Source organism: Girardinichthys multiradiatus, chromosome 22, assembly GCF_021462225.1.
Source record: "Girardinichthys multiradiatus isolate DD_20200921_A chromosome 22, DD_fGirMul_XY1, whole genome shotgun sequence".
NCBI lineage: Eukaryota > Metazoa > Chordata > Actinopteri > Cyprinodontiformes > Goodeidae > Girardinichthys > Girardinichthys multiradiatus.
This window is the reverse complement of record NC_061814.1, coordinates 4,706,493-4,730,448: the sequence shown is the minus strand read 5'-3', so window position 1 is coordinate 4,730,448 and position 23,956 is coordinate 4,706,493. Positions and strand designations below refer to the sequence as shown.

The 23,956-nt window shown below is 38.4% G+C and overlaps 1 protein-coding gene across 1 annotated transcript in view; it reads left to right on the top strand.

The window, feature by feature from the left end:
• Window positions 1-23,956, top strand: part of slc18a2 (solute carrier family 18 member 2) — a 69,011-nt gene that overhangs the window by 7,313 nt on the left and 37,742 nt on the right. Inside the window, exons 3-8 of the mRNA XM_047350987.1 lie at window positions 4,209-4,267; window positions 4,368-4,451; window positions 16,902-16,994; window positions 18,463-18,552; window positions 18,681-18,724; window positions 23,444-23,504. Coding sequence (XP_047206943.1) covers window positions 4,209-4,267; window positions 4,368-4,451; window positions 16,902-16,994; window positions 18,463-18,552; window positions 18,681-18,724; window positions 23,444-23,504 — 431 coding nt within the window. The remainder of the gene's footprint in view (window positions 1-4,208; window positions 4,268-4,367; window positions 4,452-16,901; window positions 16,995-18,462; window positions 18,553-18,680; window positions 18,725-23,443; window positions 23,505-23,956) is intronic.

Genomic DNA, 23,956 nt, shown 5'->3' with positions numbered 1-23,956 from the left:
GGAGGAAATAGGACCCACATTTGATGGGGGGCCTAAACTTATCCAGGAGAGGTAGCAGTTAAAATATAATGTAAACCTTTTCAAATCTGAAACTGTGCAAATGACTTTTTTCATATTCAAATAGATGGAATAGTGCATCTGAGCTGCTTCAATTATACGTTGTATGTTTGAAATGGATTTGTGACAAAAATGTACACTCACTTAAAAAAGCTGATAAATGCCTCCCAATTTTTTGTTTGACTTCAGTGATCTAATGGCTAGAATGTACTGTAGAATAATTACCGCTATTTCCCAGGAGTGTTAATTGCAACATGATGGGACAGCGATACATAGGGTAGACCACTGTTTTAAAATTTGCTTCTTTCTAAAATGTTGTCTTATAGTTTTTGTTTGGATTTTAAATTGTAGTTTTTTGTCTATTCTTGCAGCTCTGAATGCATCACTCTAACTTAAACATAGGCATTTCACCCAGTTCCTGTGTTCCCATCAATGTAACCAGATCCCAGGACAAAATATATACAACAAATAGCAACATTCAGTACAAAAATAATGTTCTCCAATTGCCCCAGCGCAAGGTGCTAGTTATTCTTTATCAATGTTTAAGAGCCCGATCATGGGTTTATGCAATACTCCAAGCTCAGTTGTTTTAAACTTAAAAGCTTGGGTTTAAGGTTTTATAACTTATTGCTGTTCAGTAATGATGTGTTAATCTATTTAGAAGAGCAGTAAATCTGTGCAGTTCTGGGCCAGCAGAAAATACACTCACCGGCCACTTTATTAGGTACACCTGTCCAACTGCTTGTTAAGGCAAATTTCTAATCAGCCAATCACATGGCAGCAACTTGATGCATTTAGTCAAGATGATCTGCAGCAGTTTAAACCGAGCATCAGAATGGGGAAGAAAGGTGATTTAAGTGACTTTGAACGTGGCATGGTTGTTGGTGCCAGACGGGCTGGTCTGAGTATTTCAGAAACTGCTGATCTACTGGGATTTTCACGCACTACCATCTCTAGGGTTTACCAAAAATGGTTAGAAAAAGAGAAAATATCTTTTGAGTTCTGTGCGCGGAAATGCCTTGTTGATGTCAGAGGAGAATGGCCAGACTGGTTCGAGCTGATAGAAAGGCAACAGTAACTTAAATAACCAGTCGTTACAACCAAGGCATGCAGAAGAGCATCTCTGAACGCACAACACATCGAACCTTGAGGCAGATGGGCTACAGCAGCAGAAGACCACACCGGGTGCCACTCCTGTCAGCTAACAACAGGAAACTGAGGCTACAATTCGCACAGACTCACCAAAATTGGACAATACAAGATTGTTGCCTGATCTGATGAGTCTCGATTTCTGCTGCGATATTTGGATGGTAGGGTCAGAATTTGGTGTCAACAACATGAAAGCATGGATCCATCCCACCTTTTATCAACAATTCAGGCTGGTGGTGGTGGTGTAATGGCGTGGAGGATATTTTCTTGGTACACTTTGAGCCCCTTAGAACCAATTGAGCATCGTGTCCACACCACAGAGTACCTGAGTATTGTTGTTGACCATGTCCATCCCTTTATGACAACAGTGTACCCATCTTCTGATGGTTACTTCCAACAGGATAACGCGCCATGTCATAAAGCACGAATCATCTCAGACTGGTTTCTTGAACATGACAATGAGTTCACTGTACTCAAATGGCCTCCACAGTCACCAGATCTCAATCCAATAGAGCACCTTTGGGATGTGGTGGAACGGGAGATTCACATCATGGATGTGCAGCCAAAAAATCTGCAGCATCTGTGTGATGCTATCATGTCAATATGGACCGAACTCTCTGAGGAATGTTTCCAGTACCTTGTTGATTCTATGCCACGAAGGATTTAGGCAGTTCTGAAGGCAAAAGGTGGTCCAACCCGGTACTAGCAAGATGTACCTAATAAAGTGGCCGGTGAGTGTATAAAATTAATTAAACTACTGAAGATATTAAATGCTAGACCTGTTCTATCTGCTCCATCAATCATTTTTTGTGAAGTTTAATTCAAAAGTACATTATTAATCCCAAAGGAAAATTAGTCATCAGTTTCTCTCTGTTGTTTGCGACCTCTTCCTTGTCCTTGCATGTTAAAATAAGAAATGACTGCAGAAGAACCCAGAAACATCAATAGTAAACGTAACACTGATGAACTAAGGCACTGCTTGTAAAATAGGAGTTAGGTGCGGTGGGGTAAAACAGGGCTTAATGAGAATGTGAGTTAAACTGACTGACGCAAGTGGTTTAAGCTAAACACTAACTGGATGAGCACAGCTTATAGAATTGATTGATCAGCATTAAATACAGTAGGCTGATGTTTAGATATATGAGCTGAGCCAACAGTTTTACTACCGAATGTGATATTGGCATTAGTCCAAGGTTAAAACAAAGCAATTTCACAATAAACGCTAAACTATTCCTAAATGACAACTTCAAATTCATGATGTTTTACTTCTGGTAAAACTCCCAAAATTTCTTACATGACACACATGTTTTAAGCCCTTATGGACAAGTGACGCTGATAAGTTTCACACCTGTTTTGTTGTAGTCATGTTGGTGTATCAATACCACAAATGTTGGTTGATGCATGTGCCTCTCATACTAAGGATACTATTACAAGTGCTTTGATACCAACTAGTAGTTGTAAATTATAAGTTAATTATAAGTTAATAATTATAATTGCTTTTCCAAATCTTTTACTCAATTCCATGTTGTCAGACAGGTTCTGTTAAAATGATTTCTTGATTCTGACAGTAATCAGACTTGTAATTTTCAGATGGGCCATGTCAGTTTTAATAACTTCGTCTTTGTCGGCCGGGTTGCGGGGGGCAGCAGACTTAGTAGAGACGCCCAGACTTCCTTCTCCCCAGACACCTCCTCTAGCTCCTCTGAGGGAGCCTAAGGTGTTCCCAGGCCAGCTGAAAGACATAGTCCCTCCAGCTTGTCCGGGACTGTCTCCTGGGCCTCCTTCCGGTTGGACGGTGTCCAGGAGGCATCCAATACAGATGTCCGAGCCACCTTAACTGACCTCTCTCGATGTTTAGGAGCAGTGGCTCTACTTCGAGCTCCTCCTATATGGCCGAGCTCTTCACAATCAATCTTTTTGACTGAAAGTGTCTTTCTCATGATTTCTATGTCATATGTCTTGTTTTATTGCATTGTATTTTATTGTACTGGATGTTCCTCAGTACCACTGAAAATGAGTATTCTCTCTAAATCCTCATTTTCCTCTTTTTGTAGATTAAATAACTAATAAATAAAAAAGGATTTGTAAATGCCAGAAGCATAAAGAAATTGTGTAGAGTGCCTGAAAAAAACTGGTGTTTGTTTAGCTAAATTGCAAAAATGTGCTAACAATAAATAGTTTTTATTGAATTATTTTAAGCAAATCTAAGGCTATAATATAGCTGGCCTATCCCTAATAGCCAGACATAATTTTATGAAAAAAAAAAACATTTATCCCAAATGCAATATTCAGTGTCTCAGAGGGACACTCATTTGCAGTAATTGAGGCATTACGGTTTGTTTGTCCCTTTCACTCCTGACAGAGGACAAATCAAGGCAATTCAAGTGTGCCTGATATTTACTGCAAAACAAAGCAGCTTTGGCTTTAGCCTTTTATTCCTCACTGCCATAGGCTGTGATTGAAGAACCAATATGAAGATACAAGGAAACAGTAGGGGAACATGTTGTGGAAAACAAGGTATTTTGTTTGTAAAAGGTAAGGTAAGAGAAAAAATTAACACAAAAGTGATGAAAGAAAATATTAATAAATCCAAATAGTCAACTTACATTATTTCACTAAAAAACAAAATATTTGTACTTTTTTTAATAGATGTTTTAATGTGGGCTGTTACAAGTATCTAGTATTTAACAATATCTAGTATTTATGATTATTTTGTTACCTTTAAAAAAAATTATGGATTATTTTATGATTTTGTTTTGATATTGTTATTTTAAATTACGTGCAGAAGAAAATCTGAGTTTCTCCCCCCGATCTTGCCTTATATACGCGTACGTTGCTTCATCCTCACATTATCAACTGAAACATCTGCTTTTTTAAAGTTTTTTAGCAGCTTGTCTTCCACTTCAGCCTCCATAATGCTTAAAAATCTTTATGGACAACCTTAAATAAGATGTTTTTTATGGCAAAGCAATTACATGCCTTTATTTTCTGTGCCCCTTTAGAATTGGATACCAACTTCCTATATTTATTGGCTTCTGTATTATGTTCCTGTCTACTATCAGTAAGTTCAATCAAATCTGTGTTGATGATTAGCGAGTATTCTGTCTGTTTAATGTCTGACGGTTTATTCTTTATATTTTTTTTGTTTTCCCTCCGTAAAGTGTTTGCCTTTTCATCCAGCTACACTTTGCTGTTTCTGGCCCGATCGCTTCAAGGTGTTGGCTCCTCTTGCTCATCAGTGGCTGGTATTATCTTTCAATTTCATTTACTGAAGATAGCATGTTACTCTGTTTGTCTATTCAATTGTAAGTTACTAAAATGTTGTCTGCCACTCACACAGTCAACTTACAGATCGGTGTCCCAAAGATATGTAGCTGTTCACCAAAGATTTAAATAATAATCATACGTAATCTTCATTAGGTTTAGTTTTTCAGTTAGCACACTTTTCTAAAGAAACTGATGATTGGTTGGTAATTTATTGACCTGCTGGTAGATGATCTACATCAGCAGGTAAAGTGAAAGCTTCTGCTATGCTGCGTGTCCTCAGTCCAGGTCAGAGGAAGCAGTGTTAGCCATCATCAGTAATGCTGGTTACTGGTTTGAAAAAAAAAATGGAAACAGAGATTTCTGTTCCTACTAATGTCCTTACTTGGTTACCAACGTGCAATCCAGCAATGTACAACTATACTAATACTCTGTGGTCTCCAAGGTCCTCACCACATGCAGTCTAGCAATGTGCCCATGGACATTTATAACAAGGACATAACAAATTTGAATGACTCTCCCGATATTAACAGGGTCTTCCTAGTCCTTGTGCAATAGCAGCAGTGGATAGGTCATCTTACCTTTGGATGTGGATTATTCATTTGGGATTTGGGAACTCCCAAGACAAAAGGTTCTAAATGACAATCAATGGCCCCAGGTCTGGAATCAGGGTCCTCTAGTACAGAGCAAGTTCAACTTGATATAATCCTAATTTAACATTGATGATCAATCTTAAAAGGTGCTATAAAGATGGCTGTCAAGTCTACCCAGGGTTGCTAACTCTTGACATGTTGAAATGGAATTAGAAGACATTGTGAAAAGGCAGGAAGCTGGCCACAAAAAAAGTTGTTCACCCAAAATATTTTCTTTATCAGTATAGCAGCCAGGTTATTAAAGCACATATAAATGGATTCCTAACAGATCAACAAAAAGTTTATTAATAGGCCACCAAGGTGGATGTTCTGAGTATTTAATTTTTATTTGTGACAAATGAACCAACTAATGCTTCAAGTAAAATCTATCTATCTATCTAAATAAGGTAGGCCTATTTCTTATGATTTTTTGATATTCCAATAACAGCTTACTCAAATGAACACATCATCAGATTTCACAATCTCTGAAACAACATATGTATGAAGCTATGCATGCTGTGCACTTTCCACTTAGAAACCTAACATTTTCCACAAGCTGAGAAGCAGGAAACCGGGAACCCATACCAGCATTGGGTGTCTCACCCGGAAGAGATGGTACAGACCCGTCATCCTGCCCATCACAATGGGAGGTGATATCCCTTCCCAGCAAAGTGGATGAATTGGTGACTTAAGAGAGGCTACAGAGGGAGCAGCTTATTAATTCCGACTGAGGAGTGGCTAACCGCGCTAACACTGGACACACACATAAATATGAAAGTTTTTTACCCCAAGCCGACAGGACCAAGGAGAACGGTAAGAAGAGAAGTTGGGGTCTGGCTGTGTCTGTGGATGATAGATAGTGGAACTTTTAGCATTTAACTATTAAAGAGGCGCTCTGCACCAAGGACTTTGCTAGGTGTTAGCATGAGGCTGTATTATCTACTGCGGGAGTTTACACGTTACGAAGATAACGGTGGGTGCTCGCCCTCTCCCACCTTCCGGTCCCCTTTCCACACTTCAGGTGAGAAATGAGCTGTGAAAGGTCAAGGTGGCAAGGGCTGCAGGTACAGATGGGATCAGCTCTAGTGCGAAAGACCATACATCCGAAGAACCTCAGCAGCCACACCATCTGGGAGCGCTGACCTTGCATCTGATGAAGACCCTTAAGAGGTTGGTCCTCAACCATCTTTTACCCCTTTTGCGGTCTTCGTTGGCTACACTGCAGTTTGACCACCAGCCTGGTATTGGGGTGGATGATGCCATTACCTACCTCCTGCACCGTGCTTTGACCCACATAGAAGCCCTGTGAGGATCATGTTCTTTGATTTCTCCAGTGCTTTTAATACCATCAAGCCAGGACTTTTGAGGTACAAGCTAGACCTGTCAGAACTGGACCATCACCTGTCCCAGTGATTACTGGACTATTACTGGTCTTCCCACAGTATGTGAGTACATTGGGCTGAGTCTCTCACAGGCTGGTCTGTATCTACAAAGGTTCTCTTTGCCATAGTTGTCCTCATCGCAGGTGAGGACAGCTCAGAGTACAGACAGTGGACACAAGACTTTTAGACTGGTGCCAACAGAGCCACCACCTGATCAATGTGGGGAAAACCAAGGAGCTGGTGGTGTATTTCCACAGGAACAGTCCAACCAAACCGACACAGGTATAGATCCAGGGAACTGACATTGGACAGTGAACTCTTTTAAGTACCCTTCACCTGACCAATAAACTGGACTGGAGTCACAATGCTGATTCTTTCTACGGGAAAGGTCAGAGCAGACTCTACCTGCTAAGGTAGACCTTTTTTTACATGCACTCCAGAAGACCTTTTTTGACTGTGGTGATATTAGCATCTTCTGCGGTGTAGTATGCTGAAGCAGCACTTATCTACAGCTGATAGAAAGCAGTTAGATAATCTCATCAGGAAGGCCAGGTCTGTCATAGGATGCCTCCTGAACACAATGCAGGTGGTGGGAGACAGAAGGACTGTAGCAAAAATAACATCACTGTTTGACAATGTAACCCATCCCATTCATGAAGCTGTTCCAGAACTAGAGAGCTCATTCAGTGACAGACTGGTGCATCCTATCTGCATAACAGATTGCTATCGCAGATTCTTCTTTTCAGCAGCTGTTAGACTTTGTAACCATTACTGCTCCCAACAAATCTGATAAGTGTTTACATCTCTGTTGTTATTTCACTTTTTGTAAATAGCCTGTTTTCTCTTTTTATACACAAATTTACATGCACATTTAGTACATTGTTTAAATCACCCTACTTCCTTTCTATTCCACTGTTTGTCTCATCTGACCACAAAAATCATTTTAAACCTTTAAAAAGGCCTATCTCCAACAGTCATAGGGCAAAAGGCCAATGACCATCACAGAGCAACAGAGTGCAAACATACATGCATGTACACACTCATACCCAAGGGCATTTTACAGTTGCCAATTAACTTAACGTGCATAGTTTTGGACTGTGGAAGGAAGTACCCAGAAAGAACCCATGCATACACAAGGAGACAATGCAGACTCCTTGCAGAGAGACCCCTGGCCAGAATTTGAACCTAGGAAAATATTGCTGCAAGTCAATAGTTCTAACAACTGTGCCACCTTCAATCCACATGCCAAATTCAATTCAATTCAATTCAGTTTTATTTATATAGTGCCAATTCACAACACATGTCGTTTCAAGGCACTTCACAAAGGGTTTGGAATGATATAGGGTTGTTGGGGAGGTTAGATTAAACTACTGAGTGTTAGTGTTTGGCCATTGTAGAATGGGCTATGTGTAGGGGTATTAAGTAAAATAATACACTGATAAAGCGTGTCCATGTAGAGCCCACTGGTGGCCATTGTTATACTAAAAACCACAAGGATTGGGGGTACCTCTCTCTGTCAGACTGATCATAACCATTGGAAAAGAGAAGGGGTCACACAGGTAGCAGAAATGGAGGGTGTGTTTGCACCTCAACCATAATTGAGCCAGTTTAGGCTGAACCTGACTCCCCCTTACTCCACCCAACAGGGAGGGAGGAAGGCAAAGTTAAAAATAATTGGAGAGTGTTGTTTCCTGTTGCATTGTGTGAAAGGTGGGTAACTTTAAAATGGGCTAAGTCAATTCAGTCGAATCATATAGATTTAATGTCAGGCACATGCATTCCAATTAATAACTAATCATTGAACAGTACAGTCAGATTCAGTTATTTATTCAAATTGGGTAAAATGTTTTTCTATCTAAGTAAACCCAGCAGATTGCATCCAGTCAGTGACTTGCAGCATTCACTCCTCCTGGATGAGCATGTAGAGACAGTGGATAGTCACTGGCGTTGACTTTGCAACAATCCCTTTGAGAGAACAGAGCAGAGAAGGAAAAAGAACACAGAAGCACTGATCCAGGAGTACTTTCTATGGGAAGGCAAAGTAAATGTTAATGGATGTAGCTCCTTTAGTTGTTTCATCTAGGAAGAAAGAACAGATAAACTCTGAGCCAGTTTTCAAGGTTAGAGTATGAAAGAGAGCACATGCAGTTAGTCACAGTAAAAGCTCAGTCAGTAGGAGAGAGACAGGGTTAAACACTGAAAGACAGGGCCAAGTGTATCATCAGTAGAAGGTGAGCATTAAGTTGTTGCCAGCAGAAGATTGGACAATGCCCCCCTCCATGAAGGTGTCACCGGTAGACACAGAGTCAGGCCAGGTGTAGCTTCTAGGAAGCGAAAAGAGAGAGAACATAAAGTTAAAAGCTGAAATAACAGCAAATAATGCAAAATTGGAGAGTAGTATGAGAATGTAGCGAAGAGAGTGGAAGTGGTCATTATGTCCTCCAGCAGCTTAAACCTATATCAGCATAACTACAGAGATAGCTCAGGATAACCTAAGCCACTCTAACTATAAGCTTTATCAAAAAGGAAAGTTTTAAGCCTAGCCTTAAAAGTAGACAGGCTGTCTGCCTCACAGACTAAAACTGGGAGCTGGTTCCACAGGTGAGGAGCCTGATAACTATAGGATCTGCCTCCCATTCTTCTTCTAGAGACTCTAGGAACCACCAGTAAACCTGCAATCTGAAAATGAAGGGCTCCATTAGGAATATATGGAACAATCATATCTCTGATGTATGATGGAGCTAGATCATTAAGGGCTTTATATGTGAGGAGGAGAATTTTAAATTCTATTCTGGATTTAACAGGGAGCCAATGAATGGAAGCTAAAATAGGAGAAATATGATCTCTCTTTTTAATTTTCATCAGAACTCTTGCTGCAGCATTTTGAATCAGCTGAAGGCTTTTAACTGCATTTTGTGGACATCCTGATAGTAAAGAATTACAATAGTCCAGCCTTGAAGTAACAAATGCATGGACTAGTTTTTCAGCATCACTCCTGGATAGGATATTTCTAATTTTGTCAATGTTCCGGAGGTGAAAGAAGGAAATCCTAGAAACCTGTTTAATATAGGATTTAAATGACATGTCCTGGTCAAAAATAACAACAAGGTTTTTTACTTTATTACCGGAGGTCAATTTAATGGCATCCAGGTTAAGTAATTGACTAAGCAGTTTCTTTTTTAAAGACTCCGGTCCAAAGACGACAACTTCTGTCTTGTCTGAATTTAGAAGCAGAAAATTTAAAGTCATCCAAGATTTTTTGTCTTCAGGACATGCTTGTAGTCTATCTAACTGGTTGGGCTCATCAGGATTCATGGATAAGTAAAGTTGAGTATCATCAGCATAACAGTGAAAATGTAACCTATGCTGCCTGATAATTTTACCTATTGGAAGCATATATATAGTAAAGAGAATTGGTCCAAGTACTGAACCCTGTGGTACTCCACAATTAACCCTGGAGTTTAAAGATGATTTATCATTTACATGAACAAAACAGAATCTGTCAGACAAATAAGATGTAAACCAGCCTAGCGCTGTTCCCCTGATCCCTACAGCATATTCCAGCCTTTCTAAGAGAATATTGTGATCAACTGTATCAAATGCAGCACTGCAATCTAACAGGACAAGTACAGACACATGTCCATTATCTGACTATGGGTATCCATGGCTTTAGACTCTTAGTCATCTGTTAGGGTTTGAAAACGTTTGTATATTTTATCACTCATGTCTGCTCTAAGTGCTTTTCCCTCCCACATGCCACGGAAAGGGAGATGAGGGAAAGGAGTGAGTTATGCTACTATCAGCAACATCTGGGGGCTGCTTGTACCAGTCCCCACTTCCTCTCTGTTTAAAAGCAAAACACATGCACCCTAACCCTTCTGACCCCACACACACACACACACACAGACACACATACACACACACCCTGAATGTTTGTTTAACTGTGTGTGAACCAGCATGTATAAATAAAGAAAGAGGGGTGCCAACACTTTGTAGATTTGCACTGCAGAGTGTGAGCTACCTCTTGCGCAAGATTAACAGAGACTCGTTTCTTCTTCCCTCTGAGTTGACTAATTAATACCTAACATCAACCATGTCAGCATTATTTTTATTCACCGAACAGATACTCGTTGTGCTAAACATGTCCCTTTATATGTGACTGGAGCTGCTTACATTGACTTTCGTAAAGTCTTTGATAGAGTTAACCATCACATTTTGTTAAACAAATTAAATTCTTTTAATATTTCTTCTTCAGCAATATAAATGTTTTCTTCATAATCTACTGATTATGTATGTAAAACTTGGAGCACCAACATCCCAGGCATTAGACTGTTCTATGGGGGTTCCACAGGGGAGCATTTTGGGACCGCTGCTCTTCCTGATGTACATTAATCACCTTTCCTCTGTGCTTAATCACTCCAGCTCTTTGTTGTATGCTGATGACACTGTACATTTTGTGTCCAGTTTAAGCACTGACACATATAACAACCAACTAAATACAGATCTTCAGCATTTACATCTATGGTTTCAAGAAAATCATCTAACTATTAATGTCAGGACAACAGAATTTACAGATATTTGGACTCTCACCCTGGACTCTCACCTTATGTACAGTAAGCATGTACAGATTATCACTAAAACTCTGAAACAAAAGTTCAACCAACTTTCACATTTATTTTTTTATTTTTTTTATTTTTTTTATTTATTTCAGACAATGATTTCGGTAAATAAATCAATTTCAGAAATGCTTATAACAAACGAACAAATATCCAAATACCATACAAAAAAGTGTTTGGTAAACATTAAATTAAATTTCCAGTTCCAAATAAATTAAATTAACTTAAACACAAATAGCAACCAGTAAAATAAACATAAAATAAACATATTCCAACAAGCAAACTTGTCAGTATATTTAACCTGAGATCTGACATTGATTATTAATTAATATAAATTGTCTGAAAAGGGGTATGAAGAAGTAAAACTTATTTTTAATACCCCTTCTCCCTCTAATTGCACTTAAATTAACTGAGTAACCTTCCTAATTAACATCTATGTTTTTGATCCAGAATTCACAAACCAAAAACTAATAAATAAATATATATACACAATTATCTATATATATACATATACACACATATACACATATATATATCTACACATATATACATACATACACATACACATACATACATGCATATATACACATGCATAAATACCCACACGCATACATACACATACACACATACATATATATATATATACACACATACATACACATACACATGTACACATACAAACAAACATGTACCTCCACATATGTACATGTAACTGCACACATGCATACCTACACTCACAGAAACACACCACACATTAGGCCTAAATCCACATTCACATTCTTGTATATCGGCACTTAGAGACCCCCCCCAAATCATCAGAGCCACAATCCAACACCACAGCTCCACCACCACCAGCTCCCCCCACCAATCCCAACCCCACACCCCATAGCGCAAGGTGGCAGACAAGATCCCCAGGACCCCCCTGAACTACCAAGCCGTCCACAAGAGTCCCCTGAACCCCGACCTGCCCCCCACCACCACGAGGCACAGACCGAGGAGCAGCGAGAGAAGCCAGGCTGCAACAACTGCAGCGTCAGGCTGCAGCTACAGAGTACCAGAAGCAAAGAAGAGGGCCCAGCACCCCCATGCACCCCATGCAAACACACAGCAGAAACACAGACACGCACACACACACACACACACACACATACATACCGTGCTCAGATGAGATACCATTCACCTCGCCTCTTCATCCCAATACATGTTGAAAAACATCAGTTTTAGTCTTTTTTTAAACAGACTCATGCTTGGACATTGCTTCAGCTCTTTTTGGAGTTTATTCCAGACCTTCACACCACTGACTGAAATGCACATTCTCTTCATGGTGGTTCGAACCCTCAAGGTTCTGAAATTGAGATTTTCCCTATAGTCATAACCCCCCACTCTATCAGTGAACAGCTTTTGAATATTTTCTGGTAGTTGTTTATTTCTAGCTTTATACATCAGCTGAGCTGTTTGAAATTCTACCAGATCTGGGAGTTTGAGGAGGCAGGACTCTATAAATAGTATGTTAGTATGGTCGTGGAATCCTGCCTTATGAACCATTCTGATGGCCCTTTTTTGTAATGTGCATAACGGTCGCAGTGAGGTTTTATAGGTGTTGCCCCATATTTCCACACAATAGCTCAAGTAAGGTAATATAAGTGAACAATACATAAAATGAAGAGCATCATGATTTAGAAAATATTTAGCTTTGCTGAGAACAGCAATATTTCTGGATATTTTTGTTTGAATGTATTTTATATGAGGTCTCCAGCAAATCTTATTGTCTATCATTACTCCCAAAAACTTAATTTCCTTAACTCTCTCTACTGCTATATTATCTATTAGGATCTGAACATCTGTTCTTCTTCCGCAGTTTCCAAACAACATAAACTTGGTTTTATCCAAATTTAATGATAATTTGTTCATATCAAACCATATCTTAAGTTGACATAACTCTAAGTTGATTTCAGCCATAAGCTGATCCAAATTATCACCTGTACAAAAAATATTAGTATCATCTGCAAACAAAACAAATTTGAGTACTTTAGAAACTTTACAGATGTCATTAATGTAAATAATAAACAATCTTGGCCCCAGTACTGACCCCTGGGGAACACCACAAACAATGTCCAAGCATGGTGACCGGCAGTCACCCATTTGCACAAATTGTTGCCTGTTGCTTAGATAACTTTCCATCCAGTGCAGAACTACTCCCCGGATGCCATAGCGCTCCAATTTCTTAATTAATATTTCATGATTTATTGTGTCAAAAGCTTTTTTGAGATCAATAAATACACCAACTGCCGATTTCTTATTATCTAAGGCGCCAGTGACTTCCTCTATCAATTCCATGACTGCCATTGCTGTAGATCTTTGTGATCTGAATCCATACTGACTTTCAGAAAGCAGATTATGTTTATTAATGAATGTATCTAGTCTACTCACAAATAATTTCTCCAAAATTTTGGAAAACTGTGGAAGTAGAGAAACAGGCCTATAATTTGTGAAATGGTGTCTGTCCCCATTTTTATAGAGTGGAATAACTTTGGCAATTTTCATCTTTTCTGGAAATTTACCCGATTGAAGTGACAGATTACAGATATAAGTCAGAGGCTGGATAATTTCCTCAATTACCTTCTTGATTATTGTCATATCAATACCATCACAATCAGTTGACCTTTTGCTTTTACATTTATTGACGATATCTATAATTTCTTTTCCTCCCACAGCAGTGAGAAACATAGAAAAAGGATTTCTACTGATTAATGTTTCATTCAGAGCTCCAGTTGTTGTAGGATCAGGGATTTTTTCTGCCAGTTTGGGTCCCACAGTCACAAACAATTTGTTGAAATTATGAACAACGTCATTACTCTCCTCCAATTTGCCATCATTATCTATAAAAAACTGCGGAAAATTAATTTTTCCCGAGTTTTTCTTGATAATATTATTTAATACATTCCAAATCCCTTTGATGTTTATCTTATTTCTATCTAATATTTTACTGTAGTAATCCTGTTTACCTAATCGTAGAATAGCAGTTAATTTATTCTTATATTTCTTATATTTATTCTCCACCTCTAAAGATCTATACTTTATGAAATCTCTATAAAGTTTGTTCTTTTTTTTGCAGGCATTTTGTAAACCCTTTGTCATCCATAGAGCTTCTGAGTATTTGTTTTTGTGAGAGTACATTATTAATGGACAGTTTTTATCATATAATACTTTAAAGGTACTTAGAAAATGTTCATATGCTATATCAACATTACCTTCTTGCAAAACAGACTCCCAGTTGTGTTTCAGTAAATCATCTTTGAAAGATATGAGTGATTCCTCTGTTCTTACTCTTTTAAAGTGTGGATTACTTTTATTCTTATTTTTTTTTATATAGAAATTGTCACTAACAACAAAGACTGGAAGATGATCACTAATATGCTGAATAATTAATCCACTTATTGTATTATTATCTAAGATATTAGTAAATATATTATCTATTAATGTGGCACTGTTCAGTGTGATCCTGCTGGGTCTAGTGATTTTGGGAAAAAGGCTCAAACTGTACATGGTGTTAATGAACTCTTCAGTAGGTTTATGATTAGTTGAGTTAAGTAGATCAATATTAAAGTCCCCACAGATGAAAAAGACCTTCTGAGATGTAGCTGTGTATGTTTGCTCAAACCATTCTCTATATATTTCCATATTGGAACCAGGAGCTCTGTAAACACAACTGACAATGACATTTTTTGACTTTTCCATATATATTTCAACGGTTATACACTCAAATACATCTTTAGTCACTCTGGTCATGTTTTCTACTATTTTATACATTCTCTGTTTCCAAAACATATCTTCATGCAATAATATTTTCCAGTCTGTCATACTGACTCTGTCATATGGTTTACCTGTCTGGTCACTCATTATAAATGAAATTCTGGAGCCAATAGCTAGACTCTATAAAAGGGCTTATAAGATCCACAATAGGCTTTCTGGTTGGACCCACTACTGCTCTGCTTTATTACTGTCTAATGCTTTAACATTTCAAAATTATACAATGAACACTAGCATTAAACTTGATTTTCACATCTCATATAGTAGCACATTAGCAGCACTCAGTGCTCTGGTACTAAAACCCAATTTAGGGACTGGTCATACAACTAGCTCTGGCACAAACAGACTTTTACCATTACTGTGTTTCAAAGATTGTTGGACAGACATCATTCTTCTTTGTCCTCACTTAAGCCTGGAACGACATCCCACAGTAAATAAGGACTATTCCAACATTAAGACTTTTTAGGTCCCATTCTCGATATCTAATGGACACCTATCTGATGTGCTATCTGATGTGATGATAGTGACTAATGTTTGTGTTTTCATGTTCTGCTGAGTAGGAACCTGCTGAAAAACAGTATGTGTACTGAGTCCAGACAGATTATTTTAATCTATTCCAGTCATATTATTCAATATGAATAGAGCTATTGTTTGTGACAAATGTTATTCCTTTTAGTTGACATTATATTGAACTGAATAATCTTGTAATTCAAGAGACTGCTCCAAAGATTGACCAGATGCACTGATTGTGAAAGTAGAATGTTAAAATGTTTCAAACATTTACATTTGTGTGCATTTATATGGATGTGACTACATGTTGCTACACAATTCACTTCAAGTAATGATCTTTTGTCAAACAGAATAAAACAGAATGTTACATTTTCCCCTGGTGAGAATACTGCAGTGCACTCCTTGATGTTTGCTTCTAACCAAAAATATATGCTTACTGTCTCTTCTGAGAACACTCTCTCTCTGAAAAAGTAAACACAAGGTTTTGAAAATAAATAGTAGAACCTACTTTTTTCGTAATGGCTGTGTGACTCTGTCTTGCGTGTGCTTGAGTGTGATGAAGAGTGTTGAAGCAGAGATGGCGGACAGAGCAAGAGACACAGACATTTTGATGCACTCTGACCAACCAAAATACACCAACCAAATATTGTGTACCATCAAGTCTACAGACAAGTTGATTCACTTATTTAAAATTTGGTAGTGTTGGTTATAGTTGCTGAAATCATTGTTCAATTTTTCATCTAGACAGTCTGGATTCCCATTGCTTATATAATTTAGTTTTGAATAATTTCTGAAGAGAAGAGCTGCCAAACATCCAAATCTGTAAAAAGGTGAAAAAAACAAGGCTTTCCTAAACAAACAACCGTGATGTTGGCTGAAAAAATATTGTGCAGAGATTCCTTATCCACTAAAGTGAAGAGCAGGACCCATAGGTCAAGGGACCCAGTCCAGTTCGCTGAGAAGTAAAATTTTATGTTTGATTGTCTATATCTTTATCGGTTAATTAATCATTATACAAGTAAGAGTTTAATTATTGATACATTTATGACTAGGTGGTATATGATCATTCAATTTTCAACTGAAGAGTTAAAATTGTGATTCTGAGAATAAATATATTTTGGAAAAAGTTTCTCTCATTCATTTTATGAAACTGTGGCTCCTTGAAATAGAGAATTTACTCTTTAGACAAATAGACGCTGGATTAGACAAATAGATGTTTAAAAACTTAACTTACTGATAATGTTTTTTTTCATTTATTGATATTGAAATAATTAATACATCCAGATGTGTACACTTTAGCAGAAATACATTTTATCCAGCCAGCTCCACTTTACTACAGCTACATATGTTTTGCATATTTAATCTCAACCACATGTTATTACATGGCTCTCTGACTCATTGTGACTCTGTTCTACAGACATTTTTATTCAAAGTGTTGAGTTGAGACTGGCATTTAAGTACAGAGTACTGTGTATTTTTAGGCATGGGAATGCTGGCTAGCGTGTACACAGACGATGAGGAGAGAGGTCATGCCATCGGGATCGCCTTAGGAGGTCTGGCAATGGGAGTGTTAGGTATGTACACCTTTATACTCTGACTTTGCATAAGATTCTTCAGTTACATATTAAAAGTCATGTGTGCCCATTGACCGGCACACGAGCATTTCTTTTGAGTCCTATTGTCAACCTTTTTTAAAGGAATAATTAAAAACGAATAAAAAATAAACAATATTATAGTGTTTTTCTAGGTATGCATTGGTTTATTGTTATGATTAGTTTTTATGATTAGGCTCATTCATTTCTGGATGGTATAAATTATTTCTGCCATATGTTACTTTGGTGCAGGAGAGTTTCATTTTCAGACACTGAAAATTCATTTTATAAGAGAACAAGCATTTAGAGAGCATTCTAACATTTTAGCTTCCAGTATCTGAGAAACTGGTTCTGTTCCCTCCATGAGCCAATGTATTTTTTTTACATTTCCAAACCGATTTCCTCTGAACCTGCTACTGAATGCGATGACAAAAAAAAGCATTTCTTTCTAATACTGATGAGAGTGGGTGTGCCATAAATGTTGAAGCACAATTATACTCCTTTCTGTTGACTGACAGTAGCATAGTTGTAAGCAAGAATTTTCTGGGTTTGAATCCTGGTTTGCCTGTGTTTCTACTGCATGTGTGGGTTCTCTGTAGGTACTCTGGCTTCCTCCCCACAGTCCAAAAATATCTACAATCTTTTAGGTGTAATGATGATTCTGTGAGAAGCTTGAGGGAATACCAAGAGACACCGTGTTTGGTTTTAGCTGCACATGTGGAAGAATTTAATGCAATTTCTATGCCTATATGCACTAACCACTACCATACAATGTAACTTGAGAATCAGCTAAAGTATCCCAAGAACTTAAGACTCCATAATTTTTCAACACCAATATTACTTCCTAAGTTACTTCAGCTATGTCAATGGCTGTGCCCTGAAGAGGGCAAATATGTCAAATGACAGTTAAAAAACTAAACATCAAGGTTGAGTATTCAAAGGTACAGAAAATTCTTGTTAGAAAGATTCAGTCAAACAATTGGGTGATTAGTCACTTTATATTAGGTTTGAGGTTTGTGTAGACATGATGGCCTTTATTTTTTTAAGTTGACTGACCGGAAATTGGTTGGAGAGTGAGAGAGGAAGACATGCAGCAAAGGTCAACGGGCCGGGACTTGATACCAGGACGGCTACTTTGAGGACTGTTGCCGCCTTCCATGGGTCGCATCCTTTACCCCTCTGCCAGTCCTTGATCTCATTTAATGATTAACATCACTATTTTTAGTTAAATAAATTAAATAAATATGGACATCTAATTTTGCTTTAATTTTAGATAAGCGAACAAGAATCTAAAGTAATATGCCAATCTTCGAAGTAACATGTAAGCTGATAAAATACTGTACACAGATTTTCATTTACACCGAGAAAAAAAACAAGATTTCTTGTATCAACTTGTATCAACTGTGGTAGCTGCAATGATTCTCAGAGTCTCCATTGTTGTCGCCTACAGTTGGACCCCCGTTCGGCAGTGTGATGTATGATTTTGTTGGAAAAACAGCTCCTTTCCTTGTTCTAGCATTCCTGGCAGTCTTTGATGGAGGTAAGCACTCGTACAGAACAAAATTCCTCCCAAACATTGTTCAGGGTTATTTTACTTTATGATTATTTCTAATCAAATGGATTCCAGTAACTTTGGTAATGCATCTCATATTTAATGTTTCTTTTCAGCTCTGCAGCTCTTCATTCTCCAGCCTACCAAGGTGGAACCCGAGGTAAGTGTGTTTGATTAAAAACTCAAACGTGGCGCTGGAGGTGTAGGGGTTTAAGCACATGACCCATTAACGGAGGCCTTAGTCCTTGATGCAGGCTGGCGTGGGATTGAATCCTGGCCCCGTCGACATTTTCTGCACACCCTTCTCCCACTCTTTCCACCATTTCCTGTCTGCTTACTGTCAGAAAATGATAAAATAAAGGTCACAAGTGCTGAAAAAATACAAACAAAATTAATTTATACATAGCTATCTCATCTGGTTAATAGCAAGGCTGTAAGTTTTGGATTATTCATTATAGTTTAGTTTTATTCCCTTGTGACTTTATGTCTAGTTTAGTTGGGTTAATTTTTTGGTACAGGATTTAAAAAGGTTAGAGTACTATATTTATGTAATTTGGTATATGTGTATTGGGTGATGAAAACTCAATAAAGTAACAGCCCACAAAATAGCAGCCTCTAGTGCAAAATGTGTAACACTGCAGCTGCATATATATATATATACAGGGGTCGGACAATGAAACCAAAACACCTGTCATTTTAGTGTGGGAGGTTTCATGGCTAAATTGGATCAGCCTGGTAACCAGTCTTCATTGATTGCACATTGCACCAGTAATTGCAGAGTGTGAAGGTTCAATTAGCAGGGTAAGAGCACAGTTTTGCTCAAAATATTGAAATGCACACAACATTATGGGTGACATACCAGAGTTCAAAAGAGGACAAATTGTTGGTGCACGTCTTGCTGGCGCATCTTTGACCAGGACAGCAAGTCTTTGTGATGTATCAAAAGCCACGGTATCCAGGGTAATGTCAGCATACCACCAAGAAGGACGAACCACATCCAACAGGATTAACTGTGGACGCAAGAGGAAGCTGTCTGAAAGGGATGTTCGGGTGCTAACCCGGATTGTATCCAAAAAACATAAAACCACGGCTGCCCAAATCACAGCAGAATTAAATGTGCACCTCAACTCTCCTGTTTCCACCAGAACTGTCCATCGGGAGCTCCACAGGGTCAATATACACGGCTGGGCTGCTATAGCCAAACCTTTGGTCACTCATGCCAATGCCAAACGTCGGTTTCAATGGTGCAAGGAGCGCAAATTTTGGGCTGTGGACAATGTGAAACATGTATTGTTCTCTGATGAGTCCACCTTTACTGTTTTCCCCACATCCGGGAGAGTTACGGTGTGGAGAAGCCCCAAAGAAGCGTACCACCCAGACTGTTGCATGCCCAGAGTGAAGCATGGGGGTGGATCAGTGATGGTTTGGGCTGTCATATCATGGCATTCCCTTGGCTCAATACTTGTGCTAGATGGGCGCGTCACTGCCAAGGACTACCGAACCATTCTTGAGGACCATGTGCCTCCAATGGTTCAAACATTGTATCCTGAAGGCGGTGCCGTGTATCAGGATGACAATGCACCAATACACACAGCAAGACTGGTGAAAGATTGGTTTGATGAACATGAAAGTGAAGTTGAACATCTCCCATGGCCTGCACAGTCACCAGATCTAAATATTATTGAGCCACTTTGGGGTGTTTTGGAGGAGCGAGTCAGGTAACGTTTTCCTCCACCAGTATCATGTAGTGACCTGGCCACTATCCTGCAAGAAGAATGGCTTAAAATCCCTCTGACCACTGTGCAGGACTTGTATATGTCATTCCCAAGACGAATTGACGCTGTATTGGCTGCAACAGGAGGCCCTACACCATCCTAATAAATGATTGTGGTCTAAAACCAGGTGTTTCAGTTTCATTGTCCAACCCCTGTATATATATATATATATATATATATATATGCAGAAAGAGCCCCAGCTGGGAGATGAACCCAGGACTTTCTTGCTGCAAGGAAACAATGCTACCAACTGCGCCACCATACAGTCATGCATTTAATTTCAAATTACGCAAATACAGATTCAGTCTGAGCAAATCAAATTCAGTTTCTGATGGCAAAACTTTCTTCCCAAACATTTGCTGGATCTGTTTTGAGGGAAAAAAAACTTATTATAGAGAATCCTATCCCTTTTTGCCAATCTGCTGTTTTTAGAGTAGCTGATGTATAAATGGCTGATATTTCCTGATTTATTTGTCAGAATCTATGTTCAGGTAGCTAGCCTTCTGTCAGCTGGCAGCAGACATGCTGTCTGTAGCTTGCTAACTGTAGTTTTAAAACTACAAACCTTGAGAGTGTGTGGTGTTTCTGTGTCCTTTTGCACCACGTCAGGGTGTTTCTTTACCAAAATAAATTCTTTCTAAAACCCAAATCTGTCTGTTCTCAGCACATATTTTATCTTTTTTCATCAGCACTTAATTTAAGAGCTGTTTTATTGGTTTTCTGTAAAGCACATTGTGATGGTTTTGCCTGCGAGAAATAAGATTTACATACTTACTTACTGAATGTTCCCACAAAGTTTGAAAATTATCCAACATTTCGTCCTAAAGCATTAAAGGGTCCCTTCATAGGAACTGGTAGACCATTTAAAGAAAGAAAGTCACGATTCATTCCTCCTGTAAACATTTCTCTAGTACTCTAGAATCCAGTGGCAAGTATTTCACAGCATTACATGCGACGCTTTGCATCGCACTTGATGATGTAAGGCTTGGACACAGCTGCCTTCCCATGTAAATCCATTGCATGAAGGTCTCTATACACACAGGTGTTGGTCAAGAAATTAGAATATCATGAAAAACTTAATTTATTTCAGTAATTCAATTCAAACAGTGAAACTTGTGAATTATGTTTATTCATTACATAAAGACTGATATATTTCAAACATTAATTCCTTTCATTTTGATGATGATAATTGACAACTAATGAAAACCCCAAATTCAGTATCTCAGACGATTAGATAACTTAAGACAAATACAAAATAAGGATTTTTAGAAATGTTGGCCAACTGAAAGTATGAACATGAAAAGTATGAGCATGTACAGCACTCAATACTTAGTTGGGCCTCCTTTTGCCTGAATTACTGCAGCAATGCGGTGTGGCATGGAGTCGATCAGTCTGTGGCACTGCTCAGGTATTATGAGAGCCCAGGTTGCTCTTATAGTGGCCTTCAGCTCTTCTGAATTGTTGGGTCTGGCGTATTGTATCTTCCTCTTCACAATACCCCATAGATTTTCTATGGTGTTAAGGTCAGGCGAGTTTGTTGGCAAATTAAGAACAGGGATACATTGTTCCTTAAACCAGGTGCTGGTAGCTTTGCCACTGTGTGCAAGTGCCAAGTCCTGTTGGGAAATGAAATCAGCAGCAGGAAGCATAAAGTGCTCTAAAACCTCCTAGTAAACAGCTGCGTTGACCTTGGACCTCAGAAAACACAGTTGACCAACACCAGCAGATGACATGGCACCCCAAACCATCACTGACTGTGGAAACTTTACACTTTACAAGCAACGTGGATTCTGTGTCTCTACTCTCTTCCTCCAGACTCTGGCACCTTGATTTCCAAAGGAAATGCAAAATTTACTTTCATCAGAGAACATAACTTTGGACCACTCAGCAGCAGCACAGTCCTTTTTGTCTTTAGCCCAGGCAAGACACTTCTGACGCTGTCTCTTGTTCAAGAGTGGCTAGACACAAGGAATGCGACCGCTGAAACCGATTTGTCTTGTATACGTCTGTGCGTGGTGGTTCTTGAAGCAATGACTCCAGCTGCAGTCCACTCTTGGTGAATCTCCCCCACATTTTTCAATGGGTTTTGTTTCACAATCCTCTCCAGGGTGTGGTTATCCCTATTGCTTGTACACTTTTTTCTACCACATCTTTTCCTTCCCTCCGCCTCTATTAATGTGCTTGGACACAGATCTCTGTGAACAGCCAGCCTCTTGAGCAATGACCTTTTGTGTCTTGCCCTCCTTGTGCAAGGTGTCAGTGGTCGTCTTTTGGATAACTGTCCAGTCAGCAGTCTTCCCCATGTTTGTGTAGCCTACAGAACTAGGCTGAGAGACCATTTCAAACCCTTTGCTGGTGTGTTGAGTTAATTAGCTGATTAAAGTGTGGTACCAGGTGTCTTGAATATTGAACCTTTTCACAATATTGTAATTTACTGAGATACTGAATTTGGGGTTTTCATTAGTTGTCAGTTATAATCATAAAAATGAAAAGAATTAACATTTGAAATAAATCAGTCTGTGTATAATGAATGAATATAATATACAAGTTTCACTTTTTGAATGGAATTACTGAAATAAATCAACTTTTTGATGATATTCTAATTTTATGACCAGCACCTATTTATGACTCATGTCTTTCTGTAAAGAATGCAATAAGATGGCTCACTGATAAAAAAAAAAAAAAACTAATTGACTTTAGAATTTACCATAACTGAGTTGAGACTAATAGATAATTAATTTAATGACACTGATAAGATTTTTCATAAATAAACATAATTGACACCATATTTGTTTCCCTTTTTTACCTTCTTCCCTTTATTACTAGGTGTTTGAGAATCTTTATAACTACAGTTCAAATTAAAAAAAATGTCTCTCTGACCTTTAATTAACAGTATAGGTGCTTTAAAAAAAAAATTCAAAGAGTTTTTCAAAGTGTTCTACACAAAAAAAGGGAAACACAGAGTGTAAATGGTTGATATTTTCGGCGACAGTTAACTATTAAGGAACATTTTACAGTGAAATGCTTCTAAAAATGGTTTTGGTTAGAGCTACTGACATAATATTAAATTTTACTTTACATATTTTTCTTCTTCTTTCACACAGAGTCAGAAGGGAACCCCACTGTTCACACTCATGAAAGATCCGTATATTCTAATAGCAGCTGGTAAGTCTTTGTAGGTCCTGCGCTCTTTTTGTATTTACTGCTTCACGTTTCTTCTTAAGTCCTTTTGTATCCCTTTTCATGGACACCACCCAGAGACTCCAGGAAGAACTTTCTGGCCATGACTAACTGTAAATCATTATACCTAATTCTAAATGTTTACAGTGACAAATAGACACAATATAAACACATATTAACACTCAGATTAAATAAAAAACAAATCAAGAAATGCATACACTTTTTTATTAAAATAAGCCTTTTTATCAAAGCTACATTTTGTTTCTCTATCACTGATGACCATTGGCAGGTTCTGTTATGGGCGATATGGCTCACTACACAGGGCAACCTCAGATCAAGGGTTTCATAAGCACATGTTCCTTGTTTGCATGTCCAAGAAAAAAGCAAAAAGAAGAGCATCTAAGATAATATGACATTTGTATGAAATGAGCGGCAGT